Source organism: Oncorhynchus clarkii, chromosome 10 (assembly GCF_045791955.1).
Source record: "Oncorhynchus clarkii lewisi isolate Uvic-CL-2024 chromosome 10, UVic_Ocla_1.0, whole genome shotgun sequence".
NCBI lineage: Eukaryota > Metazoa > Chordata > Actinopteri > Salmoniformes > Salmonidae > Oncorhynchus > Oncorhynchus clarkii.
The window spans coordinates 3,190,795-3,206,879 of NC_092156.1; the positions used below are offsets into that span (position 1 = coordinate 3,190,795).

A 16,085-nucleotide genomic window follows, 5' to 3' on the forward strand; every position below is an offset into this window, starting at 1 on the left:
TTCCTCCCATCTCTAATTCCTCTCCTCCTCCTCTCCTCTCATCTCGCATTCCTCTCTTCCTCCTCCTCCTCCTCTCATCTCTAATTCCTCTCCTCTCCTCTCATCTCGCATTCCTCTCCTCCTCCTCCTCTCATCTCTAATTCCTCTCCTCCTCCTCTCCTCTCATCTCTCATTCCTCTCCTCCTCCTCCTCCCATCTCTAATTCATCTCCTCCTCCTCTCCTCTCATCTCACATTCCTCTCCTCCTTTCCTCTCATCTCTCATTCCTCTCCTCCTCCTCTCCACTCATCTCTCATTCCTCTCCTCCTCCTCTCCTCTCATCTCTCATTCCTCTCCTCCTCCTCTCCTCTCATCTCATCTCTTACTTCTCCTGCTCACCTCTCTTTTACCCATGCTCTTCTTCTATAACCCACAATCCTCAGCGTGAGTGTTGTCACTGTGAGTATCGGTCCTGATTGGCTGACGCGTGTCTCCTCCCCCCTCAGGCCACCGCTCTTGATAAGGAGGGGAAGGTTCTCAGACGAAGACGCAACCAGGATGTGAGCTCATGCATGTTGCCGTTGACGACAACAACAACAAAAATGGACATACCGCCCAGCTACCTCCCAGCCTGACCATCACCCCCCTCTCTCTGACCTTTAACCTCGTCTCCGCCCTTAATCCCTCCCATAGCACTATTCTCACGGGAGAGGTGAAGAGGTGGAACAGGGAACAGGGGACGGCCGATAGTCCAAAAACAGGAAAATAAGAAGGGAGAAAAAGATAAACATTGTCCCATGGGACAGAGAGCTGGAGATCTGGGCAGACATGTCAGTTAACCCTTTGTGAGGATCTATGTTCAACATGGTAACGGGCCACCTCCACTAGTCTGGGTCAACATGGTAACAGGTCCCCTCCACCAGTCTGGGTCAACATGGTAACAGGTCCCCTCCACCAGTCTGGGTCAACATGGTAACGGGTTCACCTCCACCAGTCTGGGTCTACATGGTAACAGGTCACCTTCACCAGTCTGTGTCAACATGGTAATGGGTCACCTCCACCAGTCTGGGTCAACATGGTAACGGGTCACCTCCACCAGTCTGGGTCTACATGGTAACAGGTCACCTCCACCAGTCTGGGTCAACATGGTAACAGGTCACCTCCACCAGTCTTGGTCAACATGGGCCAACAGCCAGCTATATGAGACCCAACTTTAATGCTTTATGATTTTTTTTACTGACGTTTGAAGAAAAACGATGTTCTCTGTTGGCCGATGTGTCAATGGAACTGATTTTACGATACAGAAAGATTTCATAGTAGAGAAATAGAGATAAATGTTTACGTACTGTATATTGTGATAGTTCGGTTTTTCGGTGTTGGAACAAGCACTTCCTCGATGGACTGAACTGTCTGATCCCTCATGAAGCAGCAAAATAACGAGATGAAGAGGAAAGGAGAGAAGGAGAGGAGAGGAGGAGAGGAGAGGAGAGGAGGAGAGGAGAGGAGAGGAGGAGAGGAGAGGAGAGGAGAGAAGGAGAGGAGAGGAGGAGAGGAGAGGAGAGGAGAGGAGAGGAGGAGAGGAGAGGAGAGGAGGAGAGGAGAGGAGAGGAGGAGAGGAGAGGAGGAGAGGAGAGGAGAGGAGGAGAGGAGAGGAGAGGAGGAGAGGAGAGGAGAGGAGGAGAGGAGAGGAGAGGAGGAGAGGAAAGGAGAGAAGGAGAGGAAAGGAGAGAAGGAGAGGAGAGTCAATGTGGTCCATACTCTTACTCTGTTCTTCACCATACTCTCTCCAGAACACTGATGCCTTTCTGTAGTGTTTGGGTACTTCGTTATATTTCAGTCCACATTAATAACCCTTTACAGTTCATAGGTCAACTACATGCTAGCTGCATCTGGACTCCACCTTCAGTCCAGTAGACGGTGGTTTATTACTGCTAAGAGAAGAGCAAATATGTTCTAAACCAGGGGTCTGTTCAGGAGTAACATATTTTTTCCAATTGAAAAAATGTACTAAATTAACTTGGCTAATTAGAGAGCAAATTTTAGTTTTCCATTTAAAAAAATATTTTTCCATTTGTGCTTTCTGAACGTAACCCAACCCAGGGTTGTTCTCTCTGTGGATACACAGTGTTGCAGGTAGAAATAGCATCTATAGATCACATTTCACAAGGAAAATAGAATGTCTTCTCTATAGATGTAATATCTATCTGCAACATTGTTTCTCTGTTCCCTGTCTTCTCTATAGATGTAATATCTATCTGTAACATTGTTTCTCTGTCCCCTGTCTTCTCTATAGATGTAATATCTATCTGTAACATTGTTTCTCTGTCCCCTGTCTTCTCTATAGATGTAATATCTATCTGCAACATTGTTTCTCTGTTCCCTGTCTTCTCTATAGATGTAATATCTATCTGTAACATTGTTTCTCTGTCCCCTGTCTTCTCTATAGATGTAATATATATCTGTAACATTGTTTCCCTGTTCCCTGTCTTCTCTGTAGATGTAATATCTATCTGCAACATTGTTTCTCTGTTCCCTTCTCTTCTCTATAGATGTAATATCTATCTGTAACATTGTTTCCCTGTTCCCTGTCTTCTCTATAGATTTTTTCTCTGTTCCATGTCTTCTCTATAGATGTAATATCTATCTGTAACATTGTTTCTCTGTCCCCTGTCTTCTCTATAGATGTAATATATATCTGTAACATTGTTTCCCTGTTCCCTGTCTTCTCTATAGATGTAATATCTATCTGCAACATTGTTTCTCTGTTCCCTTCTCTTCTCTATAGATGTAATATCTATCTGTAACATTGTTTCCCTGTTCCCTGTCTTCTCTATAGATTTTTTCTCTGTTCCATGTCTTCTCTATAGATGTAATATCTATCTGTAACATTGTTTCTCTGTTCCCTGTCTTCTCTATAGATGTAATATCTATCTGCAACATTGTTTCTCTGTTCCCTGTCTTCGCTATAGATGTAATATCTATCTGTAACATTGTTTCTCTGTTCCCTGTCTTCTCTATAGATGTAATATTTATCTGTAACATTGTTTCTCTGTCCCCTGTCTTCTCTATAGATGTAATATCTATCTGTAACATTGTTTCTCTGTCCCCTGTCTTCTCTATAGATGTAATATCTATCTGTAACATTGTTTCTCTGTCCCCTGTCTTCTCTATAGATGTAATATCTATCTTTAACATTGTTTCTCTGTTCCCTGTCTAATCTGTGCCTCCCAAATGGCACCCATAGGGCTCTGGTTAAAGTAGTGCACTACATAGGGAATAGGGCTCTGGCTAAAGGTTGTGCACTACATAGGGAATAGGGCTCTGGCTAAAGGTTGTGCACTACATAGGGAATAGGGCCCTGGTTAAAGTAGTGCACTACATAGGGAATAGGGCCCTGGCTAAAGGTTGTGCACTACATAGGGAATAGGGCCCTGGTTAAAGTAGTGCACTATATAGGGACTAGGGCCCTGGTTAAAGTAGTGCACTACATAGGGAATAGGGCTCTGGCTAAAGGTTGTGCACTACATAGGGAATAGGGCTCTGGTTAAAGTAGTGCACTACATAGGGAACAGGGCCCTGGTTAAAGTAGTGCACTACATAGGGAATAGGGCTCTGGCTAAAGGTTGTGCACTACATAGGGAATAGGGCCCTGGTTAAAGTAGTGCACTACATAGGGAATAGGGCTCTGGTTAAAGTAGTGCACTACATAGGGAACAGGGCCCTGGTTAAAGTAGTGCACTACATAGGGAATAGGGCTCTGGCTAAAGGTTGTGCACTACATAGGGAATAGGGCTCTGGTTAAAGTAGTGCACTACATAGGGAATAGGGCTCTGGTTAAAGTAGTGCACTACATAGGGAATAGGGCCCTGGCTAAAGGTTGTGCACTACATAGGGAATAGGGCTCTGGCTAAAGTAGTGCACTACATAGGGAATAGGGCTCTGGCTAAAGGTTGTGCACTACATAGGGAATATGGCTCTGGTTAAAGTAGTGCACTACATAGGGAATAGGGCTCTGGCTAAAGGTTGTGCACTACATAGGGAATAGGGCCCTGGTTAAAGTAGTGCACTACATAGGGAATAGGGCTCTGGTTAAAGTAGTGCACTACATAGGGAACAGGGCCCTGGTTAAAGTAGTGCACTACATAGGGAATAGGGCTCTGGCTAAAGGTTGTGCACTACATAGGGAATAGGGCCCTGGTTAAAGTAGTGCACTACATAGGGAATAGGGCTCTGGTTAAAGTAGTGCACTACATAGGGAACAGGGCCCTGGTTAAAGTAGTGCACTACATAGGGAATAGGGCTCTGGCTAAAGGTTGTGCACTACATAGGGAATAGGGCTCTGGTTAAAGTAGTGCACTACATAGGGAATAGGGCTCTGGTTAAAGTAGTGCACTACATAGGGAATAGGGCTCTGGCTAAAGGTTGTGCACTACATAGGGAATATGGCTCTGGTTAAAGTAGTGCACTACATAGGGAATAGGGCCCTGGTTAAAGTAGTGCACTACATTGGAATAGGGTGCCATTTGGGATGCACACCTGGACTAACTAACTCAGAGGTCCTGAACAGTCATTCTGATTCCCATGTTAAGTAGCCTTTTGAGTGACCAAAACATCACCCATCATTTTTATTGTTTTCTCCTCTAGAAATGCTCTGAATGTAAAAAAAAAATGTACAAGTATTTTTTTATTTTATGTCAAACTACCAGGAAGTCTGAAAAGACAGAGTGGGCGGGGAGAAAAGACAGAGTGGGCGGGGAGAAAAGACAGAGTGGGCGGGGAGAAAAGACAGAGTGGGCGGGGAGAAAAGACAGAGTGGGCGGGGAGAAAAGACAGAGTGGGCGGGGAGAAAAGACAGAGTGGGCGGGGAGAAAAGACAGAGTGGGCGGGGAGAAAAGACAGAGTGGGCGGGGAGATCACCTGCCGGTTCTTTGGAAACGGCTATGTTAAGCAACATGGACGCAGTGTTGCCATGTTGCAGTGACATTATCTCAAGCAAATTTGCTGATATGTAAAAGCAACTCAAATAACATTGAAATTGCGACTTCCATTCCTTTCAGACATCACATCATGGTTTCACAAATATATATATATATTTTATTTATTTATGTCAGCACCATTTTATAAAGCTATCTTGGACAATTTGATTTGAAACGACAGGGTGGAGTCTGGGTAAACTTCATGCATTATATATTAAATGTTGACTGCCAGACAAATATATAGAATCATTAACGTAAATCCATTTATTTCAGCAATCAAGTGCATTTTGGAAGCGAATTTATTTCATGGATGCTTGGGTGGACATATCATGACTATCAATGTCAAGAAGTTTGTAACGTTAATGTAACGACGTTACCTTTGGTGTATTAAAATAAGAGTTTATTTTTTGTGACCTCCTCCTGAGTCCAAGTGTTTGACAAGTGGTACCAGTAACGTTATGATCCAACTTGATCAATGTAGAAGCAACAGTCATTTATCATCAATTGGTCTTCCTACTTTGATCTGGTTTCATCCAAATATCATGAAATTTCATGAAGAAAAAACTAATTTTGACTGTTCAGGACCTTTAACAGAACATGGTTTGGTGACAGGGTCTTATTTGTATGCTATGTAAATAATACAATTTTATTTATTTGAAAAATTCAACAATATATTTATCTACATCTGAACAATAACAATACAAGTCAGTGTACTTATACGCGGATCAACTTCCCGTCACATGACTCTGTGGGGATGATGTCACTTCCTCTGTAACAGTGTCTTCTGGGTACTGTAGTACTTCACGTGTCACCGCAGTAGCTTCCTGGGAAATGTGATGCGTTCAGTTCAACTCCTCTCCCCAGTGCACCAATGTGTTAAAATTGATTGTGTATGATATCTAAACGTCTGTTCAACTACAGTTTATTAAAATCAATGCTGTAAAACATACAAGCTGTTGGCCTGCGTGTATTTAATAGCTCTCCATGTGTTTATGCTAGAGATTTATCGTGTCATGTCATTGCTGCAGCCCAATCCCCTCTTTCTGCCGATATGAAGTTTATGCCTATTCCATAACATGGGGGGTTGTTTTCCTACACATGAGAGGATCCGGACAAGAAAATCTTCACAAAATTGTCTGGAGAACCTGAACAGTTTGATCTACAAAACGAATAAGTTTGATGAGACTCCCGAACACGACGATGTCATTTGTTTCGCTCTATGATCTCTACAAGCTTTACTGCAGTCGCCTGAACTCTCTGATACGGAAAGGCTAATTTCGAAGAGGTCTTCTCATAAAACTGACATTCTAGGCCGAAGCGTTTGAGCTTCAGGGGTGTTGTTTTGAAGGTAACCCAGTACCAGGCTGTAAAAAACATGTCACAACATGGATACGGGGTAAAAACTGCCACCAATAAAGTGAACCGAACATGGCTCTACATTTTTTTTTTTCTGAGTTTAGCTCAGGGAACAGAACCCGAAAACTGTAAAATAACTACATCTTCAATGATGTCAAGAATATTGTTACTTGTATTATTAGTTTGTTACGTGTATTTCAAACTCTTCACGCCTGAGAGACAAGGACCTGAGTGACAAGGACCTGAGAGACAAGGACCTGAGAGACAAGGACCTGAGTGACAAGGAACTGAGTGACAAGGACCTGAGTGACAAGGACCTGAGAGACAAGGACCTGAGAGACAAGGACCTGAGTGACAAGGACCTGAGAGACAAGGACCTGAGAGACAAGGACCTGAGAGAGCTGGACCTGAGAGACAAGGACCTGAGTGACAAGGACCTGAGTGACAAGGACCTTAGTGTCAAGGACCTGAGAGAGCTGGACCTGATAGAGCTGGACCTGAGAGACAAGGACCTGAGAGACAAGGAACTGAGTGTCAAGGACCTGAGTGTCAAGGACCTGAGTGACAAGGACCTGAGAGACAAGGATCTGAGAGACAAGGACCTGAGAGAGCTGGACCTGAGAGACAAGGACCTGAGTGACAAGGACCTGAGAGACAAGGACCTGAGAGACAAGGACCTGAGTGACAAGGACCTGAGAGACAAGGACCTGAGAGACAAGGAACTGAGAGACAAGGACCTGAGAGACAAGGAACTGAGAGACAAGGACCTGAGAGACAAGGACCTGAGAGACAAGGACCTGAGTGACAAGGACCTGAGAGACAAGGATCTGAGTGACAAGGACCTGAGAGACAAGGACCTGAGAGACAAGGACCTGAGTGTCAAGGACCTGAGAGAGCTGGACCTGAGAGACAAGGACCTGAGTGACAAGGACCTGAGAGACAAGGACCTGAGTGACAAGGACCTGCGAGACAAGGACCTGCGAGACAAGGACCTGAGAGACAAGGACCTGAGAGACAAGGACCTGAGTGTCAAGGACCTGAGAGACAAGGACCTGAGAGACAAGGACCTGAGTGACAAGGACCTGAGAGACAAGGACCTGAGAGAGCTGGACCTGAGAGAGCTGGACCTGAGAGAGCTGGACCTGAGAGAGCTGGACCTGAGAGAGCTGGACCTGAGAGAGCTGGACCTGAGTGACAAGGACCTGAGAGAGCTGGACCTGAGAGAGCTGGACCTGAGAGAAAAGGACCTGAGAGAAAAGGACCTGAGTGACAAGGACCTGAGTGACAAGGACCTTAGTGTCAAGGACCTGAGAGAGCTGGACCTGAGAGACAAGGACCTGAGTGACAAGCACCTGAGAGACAAGGACCTGAGAGAGCTGGACCTGAGAGAGCTGGACCTGAGAGAGCTGGACCTGAGAGAGCTGGACCTGAGAGACAAGGACCTGAGAGACAAGGACCTGAGAGACAAGGACCTGAGAGAGCTGGACCTGAGAGACAAGGACCTGAGAGACAAGGACCTGAGAGACAAGGACCTGAGTGTCAAGGACCTGAGTGTCAAGGACCTGAGTGTCAAGGACCTGAGTGACAAGGATCTGAGAGACAAGGACCTGAGAGAGCTGGACCTGAGAGACAAGGACCTGAGTGACAAGGACCTGAGAGACAAGGACCTGAGAGACAAGGACCTGAGTGACAAGGACCTGAGAGACAAGGACCTGAGAGACAAGGACCTGAGAGACAAGGACCTGAGAGAGCTGGACCTGAGAGACAAGGACCTGAGTGACAAGGACCTGAGAGACAAGGACCTGAGTGACAAGGACCTGAGTGACAAGGACCTGAGTGACAAGGACCTGAGAGACAAGGACCTGAGAGAGCTGGAACTGAGAGACAAGGACCTGAGAGACAAGGACCTGAGAGACAAGGACCTGAGAGACAAGGACCTGAGTGACAAGGACCTGAGAGACAAGGACCTGAGTGACAAGGACCTGAGAGACAAGGACCTGCGAGACAAGGACCTGAGAGACAAGGACCTGAGAGACAAGGACCTGAGAGACAAGGACCTGAGAGACAAGGACCTGAGTGTCAAGGACCTGAGTGTCAAGGACCTGAGAGGCAAGGACCTGAGTGACAAGGACCTGAGAGACAAGGACCTGAGAGAGCTGGACCTGAGAGAGCTGGACCTGAGAGAGCTGGACTTGAGTGACAAGGACTTGAGTGACAAGGACCTGAGAGACAAGGACCTGAGAGACAAGGACCTGAGAGACAAGGACCTGAGAGACAAGGACCTGAGTGACAAGGACCTGAGAGACAAGGACCCGAGAGACAAGGACCCGAGAGACAAGTACCTGAGAGACAAGGACCTGAGAGACAAGGACCTGAGTGACAAGGACCTGAGTGTCAAGGACCTGAGAGAGCTGGACCTGAGAGACAAGGACCTGAGTGACAAGGACCTGAGTGACAAGGACCTGAGTGACAAGGACCTGAGTGACAAGGACCTGCGAGACAAGGACCTGAGTGACAAGGACCTGATTGACAAGGACCTGAGAGACAAGCACCTGAGAGACAAGGACCTGAGAGACAAGGACCTAAGTGACAAGGACCTGAGAGACAAGGACCTGAGAGACAAGGACCTGAGAGACAAGGACCTGAGAGACAAGAACCTGAGAGAGCTGGACCTGAAAGAGCTGGACCTGAGTGACAAGGACCTGAGAGACAAGGACCTGAGTGTCAAGGACCTGAGAGAGCTGGACCTGAGAGACAAGGACCTGAGAGACAAGGACCTGAGTGACAAGGACCTGAGAGACAAGGACCTGAGTGACAAGGACCTGAGAGACAAGGATCTGCGAGACAAGGACCTGCGAGACAAGGACCTGAGAGACAAGGACCTGAGAGACAAGGACCTGAGAGACAAGGACCTGAGTGTCAAGGACCTGAGATAGCTGGACCTGAGAGGCAAGGACATGAGTGACAAGGACCTGAGAGTCAAGGACCTGAGAGATCTGGACCTGAGAGAGCTGGACCTGAGAGAGCTGGACCTGAGTGACAAGGACCTGAGAGACAAGGACCTGAGAGACAAGGACCTGAGAGAGCTGGACCTGAGAGACAAGGACCTGAGAGACAAGGACCTGAGTGACAAGGACCTGAGAGACAAGGACCCGAGAGACAAGGGCCTGAGAGACAAGGACCTGAGTAACAAGGACCTGAGAGACAAGGACCTGAGAGACAAGGACCTGAGTGACAAGGACCTGAGTGTCAAGGACCTGAGTGTCAAGGACCTGAGTGTCAAGGACCTGAGTGACAAGGACCTGAGTGACAAGGACCTGTGTGACAAGGACCTGAGTGACAAGGACCTGAGAGACAAGGACCTGATTGACAAGGACCTGATTGACAAGGACCTGAGAGACAAGCACCTGAGAGACAAGGACCTGAGAGACAAGGACCTGAGTGACAAGGACCTGAGAGACAAGGACCTGAGAGAAGGACCTGAGAGACAAGGACCTGAGAGACAAGGACCTGAGAGACAAGGACCTGAGAGACAAGGACCTGAGAGACAAGGACCTGAGAGACAAGGACCTGAGTGACAAGGACCTGAGAGACAAGGACCTGAGAGACAAGGACCTGCGAGACAAGGACCTGAGAGACAAGGACCTGAGAGACAAGGACCTGAGAGACAAGGACCTGAGAGACAAGGACCTGAGTGTCAAGGACCTGAGAGGCAAGGACCTGAGTGACAAGGACCTGAGAGACAAGGACCTGAGAGAGCTGGACCTGAGAGAGCTGGACCTGAGAGAGCTGGACTTGAGTGACAAGGACCTGAGAGACAAGGACCTGAGAGACAAGGACCTGAGAGACAAGGACCTGAGAGACAAGGACCTGAGTGACAAGGACCTGAGAGACAAGGACCCGAGAGACAAGGACCCGAGAGACAAGTACCTGAGTGACAAGGACCTGAGAGACAAGGACCTGAGAGACAAGGACCTGAGTGACAAGGACCTGAGTGTCAAGGACCTGAGAGAGCTGGACCTGAGAGACAAGGACCTGAGTGACAAGGACCTGAGTGACAAGGACCTGCGAGACAAGGACCTGAGTGACAAGGACCTGATTGACAAGGACCTGAGAGACAAGCACCTGAGAGACAAGGACCTGAGAGACATGGACCTGAGTGACAAGGACCGGAGAGACAAGGACCTGAGAGACAAGGACCTGAGAGACAAGGACCTGAGAGAGCTGGACCTGAGAGAGCTGGACCTGATAGAGCTGGACCTGAGTGACAAGGACCTGAGATCCAAGAACCTGAGAGACAAGGACCTGAGAGAGCTGGACCTGATAGAGCTGGACCTGAGAGACAAGGACCTGAGAGACAAGGACCTGAGAGACAAGGACCTGAGAGACAAGGACCTTGAGACAAGGACCTGAGAGACAAGGACCTGAGTGTCAAGGACCTGAGTGTCAAGAACCTGAGTGACAAGGACCTGAGAGACAAGGACCTGAGAGACAAGGACCTGAGAGAGCTGGACCTGAGAGACAAGGACCTGAGAGACAAGGACCTGAGAGACAAGGACCTGAGAGACAAGGACCTGAGAGACAAGGACCTGAGAGACAAGGACCTGAGTGACAAGGACCTGAGAGACAAGGACCTGAGTGACAAGGACCTGAGAGACAAGGACCTGAGTGTCAAGGACCTGAGAGAGCTGGACCTGAGAGACAAGGACCTGAGAGACAAGGACCTGAGAGACAAGGACCTGAGTGACAAGGACCTGAGAGACAAGGACCTGAGTGACAAGGACCTGAGAGACAAGGACCTGCGAGACAAGGACCTGCGAGACAAGGACCTGAGAGACAAGGACCTGAGAGACAAGGACCTGAGAGACAAGGACCTGAGTGTCAAGGACCTGAGATAGCTGGACCTGAGAGGCAAGGACATGAGTGACAAGGACCTGAGAGTCAAGGACCTGAGAGAGCTGGACCTGAGAGAGCTGGACCTGAGTGACAAGGACCTGAGAGACAAGGACCTGAGAGACAAGGACCTGAGAGACAAGGACCTGAGAGAGCTGGACCTGAGAGACAAGGACCTGAGAGACAAGGACCTGAGTGACAAGGACCTGAGAGACAAGGACCCGAGAGACAAGGGCCTGAGAGACAAGGACCTGAGAGACAAGGACCTGAGAGACAAGGACCTGAGAGACAAGGACCTGAGTGACAAGGACCTGAGTGTCAAGGACCTGAGTGTCAAGGACCTGAGTGTCAAGGACCTGAGTGTCAAGGACCTGAGTGACAAGGACCTGAGTGACAAGGACCTGAGTGACAAGGACCTGAGAGACAAGGACCTGAGTGACAAGGACCTGATTGACAAGGACCTGAGAGACAAGCACCTGAGAGACAAGGACCTGAGAGACAAGGACCTGAGAGACAAGGACCTGAGTGACAAGGACCTGAGAGACAAGGACCTGAGAGACAAGGACCTGAGAGAGCTGGACCTGAGAGACAAGGACCTGAGAGACAAGGACCTGAGAGACAAGGACCTGAGAGACAAGGACCTGAGAGAGCTGGACCTGAGAGACAAGGACCTGAGTGACAAGGACCTGATTGACAAGGACCTTAGTGTCAAGGACCTGAGAGAGCTGGACCTGAGAGACAAGGACCTGAGTGACAAGCACCTGAGAGACAAGGACCTGAGAGAGCTGGACCTGAGAGAGCTGGACCTGAGAGAGCTGGACCTGAGTGACAAGGACCTGAGAGACAAGGACCTGAGAGACAAGGACCTGAGAGAGCTGGACCTGAGAGAGCTGGACCTGAGAGACAAGGACCTGAGAGACAAGGACCTGAGAGACAAGGACCTGAGTGTCAAGGACCTGAGTGACAAGGACCTGAGAGACAAGGATCTGAGAGACAAGGACCTGAGAGAGCTGGACCTGAGAGACAAGGACCTGAGTGACAAGGACCTGAGAGAGCTGGACCTGAGAGACAAGGACCTGAGTGACAAGGACCTGAGAGACAAGGACCTGAGAGACAAGGACCTGAGTGACAAGGACCTGAGTGACAAGGACCTGAGTGACAAGGACCTGAGTGACAAGGACCTGAGAGACAAGGACCTGAGTGACAAGGACCTGATTGACAAGGACCTGAGAGACAAGCACCTGAGAGACAAGGACCTGAGAGACAAGGACCTGAGAGACAAGGACCTGAGAGACAAGGACCTGAGAGACAAGGACCTGAGAGACAAGGACCTGAGAGACAAGGACCTGAGAGACAAGGACCTGAGAGACAAGGACCTGAGAGACAAGGACCTGAGTGACAAGGACCTGAGTGACAAGCACCTGAGAGACAAGGACCTGAGAGACAAGGACCTGAGAGACAAGCACCTGAGAGACAAGGACCTGAGAGACAAGGACCTGAGAGACAAGGACCTGAGAGACAAGGACCTGAGAGACAAGGACCTGAGAGACAAGGACCTGAGAGACAAGGACCTGAGAGACAAGGACCTGAGAGACAAGGACCTGAGAGACAAGGACCTGAGAGACAAGGACCTGAGTGACAAGGACCTGAGTGACAAGGACCTTAGTGTCAAGGACCTGAGAGAGCTGGACCTGAGAGACAAGGACCTGAGTGACAAGCACCTGAGAGACAAGGACCTGAGAGAGCTGGACCTGAGAGAGCTGGACCTGAGTGACAAGGACCTGAGAGACAAGGACCTGAGAGACAAGGACCTGAGAGAGCTGGACCTGAGAGAGCTGGACCTGAGAGACAAGGACCTGAGTGTCAAGGACCTGAGTGACAAGGACCTGAGAGACAAGGATCTGAGAGACAAGGACCTGAGAGAGCTGGACCTGAGAGACAAGGACCTGAGTGACAAGGACCTGAGAGACAAGGACCTGAGAGACAAGGACCTGAGAGACAAGGACCTGAGTGTCAAGGACCTGAGTGTCAAGGACCTGAGTGACAAGGACCTGAGAGACAAGGACCTGAGAGAGCTGGACCTGAGAGAGCTGGACCTGAGAGAGCTGGACTTGAGTAACAAGGACCTGAGAGACAAGGACCTGAGAGACAAGGACCTGAGAGACAAGGACCTGAGTGACAAGGACCTGAGAGACAAGGACCCGAGAGACAAGTACCTGAGTGACAAGTACCTGAGTGACAAGGACCTGAGAGACAAGGACCTGAGAGACAAGGACCTGAGTGACAAGGACCTGAGTGTCAAGGACCTGAGAGAGCTGGACCTGAGAGACAAGGACCTGAGTGACAAGGACCTGAGTGACAAGGACCTGAGTGACAAGGACCTGCGAGACAAGGACCTGAGTGACAAGGACCTGATTGACAAGGACCTGAGAGACAAGCACCTGAGAGACAAGGACCTGAGAGACAAGGACCTGAGTGACAAGGACCTGAGAGACAAGGACCTGAGAGACAAGGACCTGAGAGACAAGGACCTGAGAGAGCTGGACCTGAGAGAGCTGGACCTGAGTGACAAGGACCTCAGAGACAAGGACCTGAGAGACAAGGACCTGAGAGACAAGGACCTGATAGAGCTGGACCTGAGAGACAAGGACCTGAGAGACAAGGACCTGAGAGACAAGGACCTGAGAGACAAGGACCTGAGTGTCAAGGACCTGAGTGTCAAGGACCTGAGTGTCAAGGACCTGAGTGTCAAGGACTTGAGTGACAAGGACCTGAGAGACAAGGATCTGAGAGACAAGGACCTGAGAGAGCTGGACCTGAGTGACAAGGACCTGAGTGACAAGGACCTGAATGACAAGGACCTGAGTGACAAGGACCTGAGAGACAAGGACCTGAGAGACAAGGACCTGAGAGACAAGGACCTGAGTGACAAGGACCTGAGAGACAAGGACCTGAGAGACAAGGACCTGAGAGACAAGGACCTGAGAGAGCTGGACCTGAGAGACAAGGACCTGAGTGACAAGGACCTGAGTGACAAGGACCTGCGAGACAAGGACCTGAGTGACAAGGACCTGAGAGACAAGGACCTGAGTGTCAAGGACCTGAGAGAGCTGGACCTGAGAGACAAGGACCTGAGAGACAAGGACCTGAGAGACAAGGACCTGAGTGACAAGGACCTAAGTGACAAGGACCTGAGAGACAAGGACCTGAGTGACAAGGACCTGAGAGACAAGGACCTGCGAGACAAGGACCTGCGAGACAAGGACCTGCGAGACAAGGACCTGAGAGACAAGGACCTGAGAGACAAGGACCTGAGTGTCAAGGACCTGAGATAGCTGGACCTGAGAGGCAAGGACCTGAGTGACAAGGACCTGAGAGTCAAGGACTTGAGAGAGCTGGACCTGAGAGAGCTGGACCTGAGAGAGCTGGACCTGAGTGACAAGGACCTGAGAGACAAGGACCTGAGAGACAAGGACCTGAGAGAGCTGGACCTGAGAGAGCTGGACCTGAGAGACAAGGACCTGAGTGACAAGGACCTGAGAGACAAGGACCCGAGAGACAAGGACCTGAGAGACAAGGACCTGAGTAACAAGGACCTGAGAGACAAGGACCTGAGAGACAAGGACCTGAGTGACAAGGACCTGAGTGTCAAGGACCTGAGAGAGCTGGACCTGAGAGACAAGGACCTGAGTGACAAGGACCTGAGTGACAAGGACCTGAGTGACAAGGACCTGAGTGACAAGGACCTGAGAGACAAGGACCTGAGTGACAAGGACCTGATTGACAAGCACCTGAGAGACAAGGACCTGAGAGACAAGCACCTGAGAGACAAGGACCTGAGAGACAAGGACCTGAGAGACAAGGACCTGAGAGACAAGGACCTGAGAGAGCTGGACCTGAGAGACAAGGACCTGAGAGACAAGGACCTGAGTGACAAGGACCTGAAAGACAAGGACCCGAGAGACAAGAACCTGAGAGACAAGGACCTGAGAGACAAGGACCTGAGAGACAAGGACCTGAGAGACAAGGACCTGAGAGAGCTGGACCTGAGTGACAAGGACCTGAGAGACAAGGACCTGAGAGACAAGGACCTGAGAGACAAGGACCTGAGATAGCTGGACCTGATAGAGCTGGACCTGAGAGTCAAGGACCTGAGTGTCAAGGACCTGAGTGTCAAGGACCTGAGTGTCAAGGACCTGAGAGACAAGGATCTGAGAGACAAGGACCTGAGAGAGCTGGACCTGAGTGACAAGGACCTGAGTGACAAGGACCTGAGAGACAAGGACCTGAGTGACAAGGACCTGAGTGACAAGGACCTGAGAGACAAGGACCTGAGAGACAAGGACCTGAGAGACAAGGACCTGAGAGACAAGGACCTGAGAGACAAGGACCTGAGAGACAAGGACCTGAGAGAGCTGGACCTGAGAGACAAGGACCTGAGTGTCAAGGACCTGAGAGAGCTGGACCTGAGAGACAAGGAACTGAGAGACAAGGACCTGAGAGACAAGGACCTGAGAGACAAGGACCTGAGTGACAAGGACCTGAGAGACAAGGACTTGAGTGACAAGGACCTGAGTGACAAGGACCTGCGATACAAGGACCTGAGAGACAAGGACCTGAGAGACAAGGACCTGAGAGAGCTGGACCTGAGAGACAAGGACCTGAGAGACAAGGACCTGAGTGACAAGGACCTGAGAGACAAGGACCCGAGAGACAAGGACCTGAGTAACAAGGACCTGAGAGACAAGGACCTGAGAGACAAGGACCTGAGTGACAAGGACCTGAGTGTCAAGGACCTGAGAGAGCTGGACCTGTGTGACAAGGACCTGTGTGACAAGGACCTGTGTGACAAGGACCTGAGTGACAAGGACCTGAGAGACA

General features: G+C 49.6%; 2 protein-coding genes across 2 annotated transcripts in view; both read left to right on the forward strand.

The window, feature by feature from the left end:
- Positions 1 to 1,435, forward strand: part of LOC139417918 (serine/threonine-protein kinase DCLK1-like) — a 125,869-nt gene extending 124,434 nt beyond the window's left edge. The window contains exon 16 of the mRNA XM_071166909.1: positions 486 to 1,435. Within this exon, the coding sequence (XP_071023010.1) occupies positions 486 to 543 (58 nt within the window). The 3' untranslated portion in view covers positions 544 to 1,435. The remainder of the gene's footprint in view (positions 1 to 485) is intronic.
- A 9,795-nt stretch (positions 1,436 to 11,230) lies between these two features.
- On the forward strand, positions 11,231 to 15,319 carry LOC139419794 (DNA ligase 1-like). The gene is made up of 6 exons (XM_071169778.1): positions 11,231 to 11,294; positions 11,358 to 11,504; positions 13,263 to 13,501; positions 13,853 to 14,024; positions 14,403 to 14,521; positions 15,083 to 15,319. The coding sequence occupies exons 1-6, from the start codon at positions 11,231 to 11,233 to the stop codon at positions 15,317 to 15,319; spliced, it is 978 nt and encodes a 325-aa protein (XP_071025879.1).
- The last annotated feature ends 766 nt before the right edge of the window (positions 15,320 to 16,085 follow it).